Below are 11507 nucleotides of genomic sequence, written 5' to 3'. Positions count from 1 at the left end.
GGAGATAGGCGAGTTGTAGACCAAGAGTTGGTACAGAGATAGGCGAGTTGTAGACAAGAGCTGGTGGGCAGCAAGAAACGCATGCACACCAAAGAACAAATCTGAGTCACATGCCTACTTCTATTGGTTTCTACAAAGAGCGGCTAGCTTAGGTCTTAGACCAGTCGGTCACTGTCGAGGTCGCCAAGGTGATCTTACAGCACCGCCGTGGGGATTTCTCATGATTTTATGTAGGCAAGCCACAAGCGGTGGTGGTGATTGGCTGGGTGGTGTCGCTACCTTGGGAAGAGACGAAGTGATGGTAAAAGTAAGCAGGATCCGATGATTCTTCCGTGGGGATAGCCAAAGTCAAGATGTCGACTACAGACTCGTCGCAAACTTGCAGTGAACCTGGATGCGGCGAGCCTGATTTGTGGATCGATGACGGGTCTTGACTTTGTTAGGCCGGGATTGGATGGTTGCGGAGGGTGGTGTGCTTGGTTGGGTTCCCATGGAAGAATGTGGCCTCCTCGTGGATCTGGTCATGCCCATCCTAGAGAACATTGTGTCCCTAGCTCCCTCGAGGAGCAAGGACAGTGCAAGCGGCAGCAGGGGGTAGGGTAGATGTGGGGAGGGATGTTGGCGGCTGCTCGAGGTCATCATGATGAAACCCTTGACGTCCCATCTTTATCAATGGAAGTGGAAGAGCACGAAGTCGAGATTGGATAAGAGTTTGAGTTCTTTTTGGCACCGATCGGTTCCTCACTTTAGAGATGTATTTTTTTGCGTGCGAGCAAACAGTGGGTTGATTCTAAAAGGGATAGTCACTTTTCAACAGAAGTGCATGACAGACCAAAAATATGACCTCATTTTATTCGTTTGATAGATATCGTATTATTCGTTGTTGTTCGTTCGGTGAAATTTCCTAATATTTGATTGTTGTGTTTCTAATTAGAGCACCCCATAATCATCCAATATGAGGGGATGATAAATGAAAGATACTGATTATAAATTTTGAAGAGCCCGTGGCAACGCACGGTTATACTAGTATATATATATAACGACAGATGTTCCCGAACTAATAACACACATAAAAAAAAGAGCCTGCCCACGACACCCTACGACCACGTACCGCTCGTCCTCCCACCTTCCCCGATTCCCAACCAGCCTGGATCCCATCGTCGGTGACCTCCGCCGTCGCGCGCCTGGCTTATACTCCTTCCACTCCTTGCCCGTGTCCGGCGCCCGCCGCCGACCGTCCCATGGCGCCGCTACCGTGGCCACCCTCTTCTCCTCCCGCCCCACCGCGTGATGACGCCCTGGCCACTCCTTGCCGTCTCAATGAGTAGCCATCATTCCCCAGGACGGTTCCGACACCCAGCGCCATCGCCGGCCGTGGATCCCGCTGGCCATGGATCTTGGGCGCCGCCGCAAGCTCTGATCCCGCCGGCCGCCGTCGGGATCCCCGACTGAAGATGAGTAACCCCGCTGCCCCCTCACGGAGCCTCCTCCCTGTGGGGACCCACGCCACCAGGCCTCCTGCCGCCGGCCCCCATGGCCCAACATGCTTCCCGCCGCGGCTCCCCGCCGCGCCTCCGGCCGCCCGCCACCTGTTCCAACGCGCCTTCCGGTGCCCTCCCATGCCCGACGACCCTCCAGCGGCCGGACCTCCACACTGGCCCCCTGCGAGAAGTTCGCATTGGATCCCGCCTCTCCTCTCGTGCGTCGCTAGTAGGCCGGCATCCTTGCACGACACCGCTGTCGAAGACTAATCCTGGCAGCAGCAGTAAGTTCGCGTTGGATCCCGCCTTTCCTCTTGTGCGTCACCACGATGACCACTCATCTCGTGCTGTCGGCGACCTGCCAAAGCCTAAGCGGCGACCTGCCCGAGGCCTAAGCACGAACTTCATGCTTGAATCTTCTCCAAATTGATGTTGTCTGCAACGGGAGGGGCAAGCCTGTAGTCCAGCACTATGATGGGAGGAACTGCTTCTACTTTTCTTCTTACATCTTGATGCCATGTCTTGATTTTCAGAGGTAGCTTTTGGTTTGTACCAACCATTTAAGATGGTATCTCATTTGAATGTTGTATGCATGCAGGCCAGCGCTCTCTGTGGCACCGCGGAGCCGTTTGCCTGGCGGGTCGAGAAGGTCGTCAAGGGACCGTTCGAGGTCGCCGGCCACAAGGATTGACGAAGTACGAGACGGAGGTAGCAGGGACAGGAGGCACGACTAAAAATGAGAGTGATGATGAAATACGGTGTACGCTGCACCTTGGTTTCTATTTCTACTGGAGGCTAGAGATAAGCACATTTGTCTATTTATCAGAGGGGATTTGCCTAACATTTCCTAGGTTTGGTAGTGTTGTGTCCCGTGTCATCCATGTAGAGTCAAGGCATAGTTTATGTTTTTACGGTTTCTTGTTACTGAAACATATGTAATGGCACCCATTCTTGTTACTGAAACGTACGTAATGGTACCCAGAAATTTGAATTTGTGTCGTTGATTTGTTAGAAAAATGCTAGGGGAAGAGGACAAGAGGGCGACATGATACTACACCTTTTTGTATGGTGCCACACATTGTTTAGAGAGGTCTTGGGGCCTGAACCCACAACTCCATATGCACATCCATTTTGGCGAAACTTTTGTGTAGAATGATGAAATTTACAGAACAAAAACTGCTTTTACATATCCAGAAAAACGACAACAAAAAAACAAACCAACAGAAGTTTACAAAAAAGAAACTACAAAAGTACACTAGAAGTTTAGGATGGCACATGGAGATTCCGGACCCCAAAAAAAGAAGTTCAAAAAGAGAAAATGGGAGGTTCACGAGCAAAAAAATGTGAAGTAAATGAAATCGAAAAAATGACGGACATGTAAATTACAGAACTATGATTTTTTCTATTGCTAAAAGAAATAAATCAAGAAGGCCAAATTACCAAAATAGAGCAGTTCGATATTTGTCATAAACTCAGATTTTCCTTGTTACTAAAGAATAAAATCGAGAATTTCAAATTAAATAACGGAGTAGTTCGATGTACACGGAACACTCAAAACCTTTCCTTTTTTCTAGGAAAAATGAAAGATATGAAGTTTAATTTTGAAAAAAATGTTTGCTAATCTAGAAACCATAACTTTCTATAAGAAGTTCACATCAAAATAATAGTGAAGTTCAAAGTTTTATAAAATATTTATAAATGATTACAAAAAAAGTCATGTTTTCCCTCCTTAGTAAAAAATAAAATGAAGAAGTTAAGATTAAAATAATAGGAACCACTAAAAAAGTTTTAAAAAAGAATTCTCCAATGTTTTAAAAAGCTAGAAGCTCAAACAAAAATAACGGAATTGTTTGATGTTTATTAAGAAACCTTGGATTTTACCATGTTTATAAAACTCAAACATCCCCCGTTTTTAAAAGAATCAACTTTGAAGTTCAAATTTTAAAAATAACCAAATTTGATATTTATTTAAAAATTGAAAACAATTCTTTACTCCAAAAATAAAAATGTGAAGTTCAAATTAAAATAACACGGAAGTTCAAAGTACATTAAACCCTAGGATTTACATGTTCAAAGAACGTCATTTTTGGCATTTTTGAAAACTCAAATGTTCATCGTTACTAGAGAATAAAACCAAGAACTTCAAATTAAAATAACGGAGCAACTAGATGTATACAAAAAGCTCAAGTTCTTCTTGTTTCTAGAAAAAATATATTTAATTCAATTAAAAAAATTGTTCGATGTTTTCTTAGAAAAATCAATATTTTTCCTCTATCATAATATAACTAAGAGGTTCAAATGAAAATAATAGACAAGTGCTTAGTTTACAAAAAAAACTCAAATTTACATGTTAAAAACATCGATACCATTTTTGGCATTTTAAAAACTACTCATAAATGGTAACGAATTTGAAAAAAAATTCTACATGAAAAATCGCTTTGAAACATAAGTTTTCCAACGGTATGTCATACGCGTTATCCACATAATATAATTTGAATGTTCTGTGTTTATTTTTCAAAACAAGTTTTAGCGTGTTCAAAAAAGATGCTCGTAACCCGTCATGATTTTGTAAAAAATGCTTTCTAATAGTATTTTATTGATATCATTTGCTCAAATTCGATGAGTGCTTTAGAAGTTCAATTCGAAAACAACCAGAAGTCGAAGCACTCCATGGTGTGTGTTTTCATATAAGAAAAAAGAATAAAAAGGATAATTTGTTGCGAGAAGTTCAAGTGCTTGGCCAGGGAAGTTCAAAAATACTCGCGAGAGAGGTTCAACGTGTATTTACAAGTGCAAAAACAAACAAAAAAATGTTGTTTTGTGAATTAAAATAATTCTCTCAATCCATTACAAATTTGAAACAAAAATGCTCTACATTAAAAAGTTCCTCCTATTCAACAACTTTCCAAGGTGTATAAATATTCTTATTCTGAAAATAGTTCGTCCTACATGGAGTTTGTTTCATATACGAAAAAAGGAATAAAAAGTCAAAGTCTAAAAAGATATGAAAGTTCAAATTTAAATAAGTGAGTAGTTCGATGTTTATTACATAACAAGGCCTTTTCCCCTATACAAATGAATAAGAGCAAAAAGTCCTAATTTCAAAAATGAAGTTGTTTGATGTTTATAAAAGTCTTAGATTTTCCCCAACACTAAAGATTAAAACCACGAAGTTTAATTTTAAAAAACAGAGTAGTTCAATAGGAGTAAAAAGGCGAAGTCCAAAAATTTTGTTGCTAGAAGTTCAAGTGCACAGACCGGGAAGTTACAAAAGTTCCTCCTGTTCAACAAGTTTCCACAACGGAAGCTCAAATTAAATTAACAAAAAAATAGTTTACAAATTTTAATTAGAAAAAGAATGTGGAGGGGGTCCAATATTTATGACAAAACTAGGATATTTTGATGCTAAAAGAAATAAACCAAAAAGTCCAAATTACAAAATAGAGAAGTTCGATATTTATATCAGATTTTACTTGTTAGTAAAGAATAAAAATGACGAAGTTCAAATTAAAATAGAGGAGTAGTTCGATGTATACGGGAAACTCAAATTATTACCGTCTCTAAGAAAAATAAAATGGTGAAGTGCAATTTACAAAAAAAATGTTTGGTGCTTATTTAAAAACATATTTCCTTTCTAAGAATATGACTAAGAAGTTGAAATTAAAATAACAGAGAAGTTTGAAGTATATAAAAAAACTCAGATTTGTTGCAAGAAGTTCACGTGCACCCCCGTGCTCGGTTCGAAACTTATATTGCGGGACGTCCGACCTCCAATTACATGTTTTAAAATGGAAAAAAATGACGTCTGACCTTCACTTGTGTGTAATTTGACGTATACACAAAAAAGCAACAGAAGTTCATAGTGAAAACAACGAGAAGTTCAAGTACTGAAAGGAATGCATTTCAGGTGAGAATAAAAGTATAGAAAAAAAATAAAAGCTTCAAAGGTTTGTTGAAAGAAGTTCAAGTGCTCTTTTCGGGAAGTTAAAAAATTCTGGTGAGAGAAGTTCACCATCTATTTCCATGTTCGAAAACATAAAAAAGAAATTCTTTTTTTGCTTCTTAAAATATTTGTCTCAATCCACAAAGAAGTTCTGTTATTATTGAGGAGCAATTAGATTTCAAAAAGAAAATAAAAAATTCAAATTATAAAAACGGAAAAAGTTCATGTACTACATGGTGTGTGTTTAATATGAGAAAAATGAATAAAAAGGCAAGGTTTTCATCGTTATTAAAGAATGGAAACAAGAAGTTCAAAACATAAATAACAAAGAAGTTCAACTTTTAATAATAGAGCATTTCAAAACTTCATAAAAAGATTAAGAAATAAAACTAGGAAGTCCATATTAAAAAGATGTAGAAGTTCGATGATTTTAGAAAACTCAGATTTTCCTCGTTATTAAAGAGTGGAAACAAGAAGTTCAACTTTTAATAATAGAGCGCTTCAAAATTTCATAGAAAAGATTAAGAAATAAACTAGGAAGTCCATATTAAAAAGATGGAGAAGTCGATGATTATAGAAAACTCAGATTTTCCTCGTTATTAAAGAATGGAAACAAGAAGTTCAAAAATTAAATAACAAGAAGTTCAATTTTTAATAATAGAGCGCTTCAAAATTTCGTAAAAAAGTTTAAGAAATAAAACCAGGAAGTCCATATTAATAATATGGAGAAGTTCGAAGATTATAGAAAATTAAGATTTTCCTCATTATTAAAGAATGGAAACAAGAAGTTCAAAAATTAAATAACAAGAAGTTCAATTTTTAATAATAGAGCACTTCAAAATTTCGTAAAAAAGATTAAGAAATTCAAATTAATATTCATAAAAAACTTAGATATTTTCATGTAACCGAGAGAAGTTTAGATTGATAACTGCCAGAAGTTCACGTACTAGACGGTGTGCATTTTGTATTAAAATGGACTTAAAAAAGCAAAGACTAAAAGTTTTGTTGTTATAAGTTCAAGTCCTCGATCGGATAAAGTTAAAAAAATTATTGTGAGAGAGGTTTGTACAAAAAGAATATCATTTGTGTAACACTAACGAATGGATGAGAAAATTACAAACAAAAATATGTCACAGAAGTTCAACGTGAAAACAGCAGGAAGTTCGCCAACTATAGTGAATGAATTTGAGATGAAAACTTTTAAAACCGTCGCGAGTATGAAAAAATGATCAACACGGGAAAGTTGCATGTTTACATCAACTTTCTACTGGTATATCACTTGCTCAACTCGGGTGAGTATTCCGGTGAGTGGATGGAGAGCTACGGGCAAAAAAACACACGTGAAAAACAGAGTGAAGTTCAAGTAGACATGCCAAGAAGTTCAGGTTCTTCGCGCGGTGCATTTTTGAAGAATCTGTTTCGCGATAAAGGCAGAACGAATAATCTTTCCGTTTTTGAAATTACTTGAAAACGGCTTGGAATCACAGAAAACCATCAACATGAAAAAGTTTTGCATTTTTCTTAGCTTTTCAACGGTATATTATTTGCCCCATTCTGATAAAAGTTGTAACAATTACGACGAAAATACGTTTTTAGCCATTTTCAAAATTGACATAAAACCGCAATGAATTGAGAGAAATAATATATATAAAAAAGTTTCGCATTTCCACAAGCTTTCCAATGCCATATCATTTGTTGTATTCGGGCGTAAGATTAAAAAATTAGCTCAAAAATACGAACTCGGTGGAACTTGTACCGTTTTCTAAATTACTTTTAAATCGTTCGAAATTAGAACAAACTTTCAACAAGAGAAAGTAGCACATTTTCATAAGCTTTCCAACGCCATATCATTTGCCTAAATTGGATTAGCCATTTAAAAATGACATCGAAAATACGAACTCGGCTGTTTGGTTTGCGAAATTTTACAATTTTCCAAATTACTCTTTAACCATAGGAAATTAGAGAAAACTTTCAATATGTGGAAGGAGTGGTTTTACAACAGCTTTCCAGCGCCATATTATTTGCCTCATTTTGATAAATGGTTTAGAATTGCGATCAAAAATACGATTCATGTTTTGTGTGTCAAGAAAAACGGTTTTCAAAACTGCTCTTAAACCGCTTACATTTTGCCAAAAATTTGGCAAAATGTAAGCGGTTTAAGAGCAGTTTTGAAAACCATTTTTTTCATACAAAAAACATGAATCGTATTTTCGATCGCATTTCTAAAGCGTTTATCGGAATGAGGCAAATAATATGGCATTGGAAAGCTGCTGCAAAACTGCTCCTTCCACATGTTGAAAGTTTTCTCTAATTCCCTACGGTTAAAGAGTAATTTGGAAAATCGTAAAATTTCTGAAACCGAACAACCGAGTTTGTATTTTCGATCTCATTTCTAAACGGCTAATCCAATTGAGGGAAATGATATGGCGTTGGAAAGCTTATGGAAATGCGCTACTTTCTCCTGTTGAAAGTTTGTTCTAATTTCGAACGGTTTAAGAGTACTTTAGAAACGGTACAAGTTCCACCGAGTTTGTATTTTCGATCTATTTTTTTAACCGTACGTCCGAATGCAGCAAATGATATGGCGTTGGAAAGCTTGAGGAAATGCGAAACGTTTTGGTATATATTGTTTGTCCCATTTCCTTACTGTTTTAAGTCAACTTTGAAAATGGCTAAAAACGTATTCTCGCAGTAATTTCTACAAAATTTATCGGAATGGGGCAAATAATATACAGTTGAAAAGCTAAGGAAAATGCGAAACTTTTTCATGTTGATGGTTTTTCTGTGATTCCAAGACGTTTTCAAGTAATTTCGAAAATGGTGAGATCATTCGTTCTGCCTTTATCGTGAAACAGATTCTTCGAAAATGCACCGCGTGAAGAACCTGAACTTCTCGGCATGTCTACTTGAACTTCATTCTGTTTTTCACGTGCTTTATTTGCCCGTAGCTCTCCATCCACTCACCGGAATTGAGCAAGTAATATAGCGGTAGAAAGCTGATGTAAACACGCAACTTTCCCGTGTTGATCATTTTTTCATACTCGCGATGGTTTTAAAAGTTTTTCATCTCAAATTCATTCACTATAGTAGTCGAACTTCCTGCTATTTTCACGTTGAACTTCTTTGACGTATTTTCGTTTGTAATTTTCTCATCCATTTCGTCAGTGTTACACAAATGATATTCCTTTTGTACAAACCTCTCTCACAATATTTTTTGAACTTTCTCCGACTGAGGACTTGAACTTATAACAACAACAAAATTGGACCTTGCCTTTTAATCCATTTTTCACATATTAAACACAAACCATGTAGTACATGAACTTTTTCCATTTTTAAAATTTGATTTTTTTATTTTCTTTTTGAAATCAAATTGCTCCCAAATAACAACTAAACTTCTTTGTGGATTGAGAGAATTATTTTAAAACGTAAAAAAATATTTTTTGTGTTTTTTGAACATAGGAATACAAGGTGAACCTCTCTCGCAAGAATTATTGAACTTCCCCAGACAGAGCACTTGAACTTCTTTCAACAAACCCTTTAAGCTTTTATTTTTCTGTATTTCTATTCTCACCTGAAATGCATTCCTTGCAGTACTTGAACTTCTCGTTATTTTCATTATAAACTTTTTTCAACAAATGTGAATTTTTTGAATACATAAATACGTGTTTTAAACGGTATACATGAAAATTTTGAACCGTTCATCGAAATGTGACACATAATATACCGGTAGAAAACTTATGAATAGCAGCAAGTTTTTCATGTAGACATGTGTTACAAATTCGTTGCCGTTTGAGAGTAGATTTTAAAATGGCAAAACAACATCGTTTTTTTGCCTTTTTTCAACATGTAAATGAACGACGGACGTCTCGCACATGAATTCTGATCTATGCTAGGAGGAGCACGTGAACTTCTTGCAACAAATCTTTTAAGCCTTTTATTTTATATTATTATCTGAAACGTATTCCGTGTAGTAGTTGAACTTCCCACTGTTTTCACCTTGAACTTCTATCACGTGTTTTTTGTTTGTAATTCCTCACCCGTTGCTCGGAGTTCCACCAATGATAAACCATTAGAAACATGTTGAAAGGACACAACTATTTTTAATATGATTAAACTCTTTTTCCAAACAACATACACCAATCTGTTTTTAACCATTTATTTTGGAATAAGAATATGATATACCCTTGGAAATTTGTTGAGTAAAAAGAACATTTTTTGTGTCAAGCATTGTGTTTCAATTTTGTAATGGATTGAGAAAATTGTTTCAAAACACAAACTACATTTTATGTGTTTTTGCACAAGTAAATACATAGTGAACCTCCTTCACAAGAATTTTTGAACTGCATAGGCCGACCACGTGAACTTCTAGCTAAAGTATTTTTAGACTTTGTCTTTTTATTCTTTTTTATATGAAACACAATCCATGTAGTAGTTGAACCGATGGTTGGTTTCACTTTGAACTACTCTCTGTTTTTTACTCATAAATCCTAAAACATTCATAGTATTATTCTTCGGAGAAAAAAATTATAGTTTTAGAATCATACAATTTTTCTTAAAATTGAACTTCTTGCTTCCATTCTTCCTCGAAACAAAATGAATTTCAGTTTTTCGTATACATTGAACTAATCCTTTATTTTAATTTGAAATTCTTCATTTTTATTCTTTAGTATCAAGAAAAACTTAAGATTTTTATAAATATCGACCATCTCTATTTTTGTAATTTGGACTTCTTAATTTATTTCCTTGTAGTAATGGAAAAATCCTAGTTTTCTAATCAATATTGAACCAGCCCGCTATTTAAATATGAACTTCTAGAGTTTCTTTTTATTAAAAATGGCAAAAATCTTATTTTTGAACCTCTTTGTGTATTTTTAGAAATGGTAAGAATTGTTTTTTTAGTAAATGTCGAACTTCTTCGTTATTTCAAACTGAACTTCTTGGTTTATTCGTTAGTAACAGGAAAAATTCGAGTTTTTTGCAATAAATATTGAACTGCTCTATTTTTAAATTAACCTTCTTGGTTTATTATTTAGTAACGAGGAAAATCTAAGTTTTTCATATACATTGTACTACTCTATTTTTTAATTGAACTTCTTGGTTTTTCAATTTGGATTTCTTGGTGTTATTCATTAGTAACGATTCAAGTCTTAGTTATGTGGAAAACATCAAACCGCCCAATTATTTAAATTTGAAATTCTAGAGCTTTTTAAAAAACAAGAAAAATCTAGTATATATACTTTTTGAACTGCTTTTTTTTAACTTGACCTTCTTGGTATGTTAATAAACGTTGGACTTCTCCATTATTTAAGTTTGAGCCTCTAGGTTTTTCGTAGAAATGAGGAAAATCCATTTTCTCTAAAAGCACAAGAACAAATAGTTGAACATCAAATTGATGATTTTATTTCTTCAGTAACAGGGAAGATCTAAGGTTTTTTATTTTTTTGCTCTATTTACTATATTGGACGTCTTGGTTTTATTTCTTTCGTTTACAAAAAAACCTAGTTTTTCAATAAACATGGAACACTCCGCTCTTTTAATTTCAACTTCTAGGTTCTTTTAGAAATGGGGAAATCCATTTTTTAAATAATTTTTGAACTGCTCTATTTTTATAGTTTGACCTTCTTTGCATTTCTTTAGAAACGTGAAAAAATGTTGTTGTTACTTCATTTGAACTTCTTGATTTTTTGGAAATAGGAAAGTTCCAAAAAGTTATAAACATTCAACTGATATGTTATTTTAATTTGAACCTTTCGTCCTTTTTGACCCTTTTTTGTTTTTTTTACAAACTGCAAGTGTGTTGTTTTTCTGAACTTTTTTTAGTGTAAACAAACATCTATAGCGTCACAGGAACAAATTAACAATAATCTTTCCGTCATTCTTGTTTCGACATTTTCAGAAGAAAAAAATGAGTGCAAGGACACAACCATAATAGAACAATTTTTTGGAATGTGATCCGTATAGAAAAGGCACTCGTTTCTGGGAATTAAGGTACGGCCCTCTGTTTCAATATCCCATGTTGTTTTTTCTTCTGTCGCATTGCACCCTTATGTTGAATGCCTTTTTTTACCAAACTGCTACTGAAG

The 11507-nt window shown here is 35.4% G+C and overlaps 1 protein-coding gene across 1 annotated transcript; it reads left to right on the top strand.

The window, feature by feature from the left end:
* Positions 1 to 1067: 1067 nt before the first annotated feature.
* On the top strand, positions 1068 to 2535 carry LOC123185256 (uncharacterized). Its single transcript, XM_044597192.1, has 2 exons — positions 1068 to 1765; positions 2080 to 2535. The coding sequence occupies exons 1-2, from the start codon at positions 1534 to 1536 to the stop codon at positions 2418 to 2420; spliced, it is 573 nt and encodes a 190-aa protein (XP_044453127.1). The 5' UTR covers positions 1068 to 1533; the 3' UTR covers positions 2421 to 2535.
* Positions 2536 to 11507: the final 8972 nt, after the last annotated feature.

Source organism: Triticum aestivum, chromosome 2A (assembly GCF_018294505.1).
Source record: "Triticum aestivum cultivar Chinese Spring chromosome 2A, IWGSC CS RefSeq v2.1, whole genome shotgun sequence".
In the NCBI taxonomy this organism is placed as follows: Eukaryota; Viridiplantae; Streptophyta; class Magnoliopsida; order Poales; family Poaceae; genus Triticum; species Triticum aestivum.
Note: the sequence above shows the minus strand (reverse complement) of the source record. Positions and strands in the feature narration are given on the sequence as shown.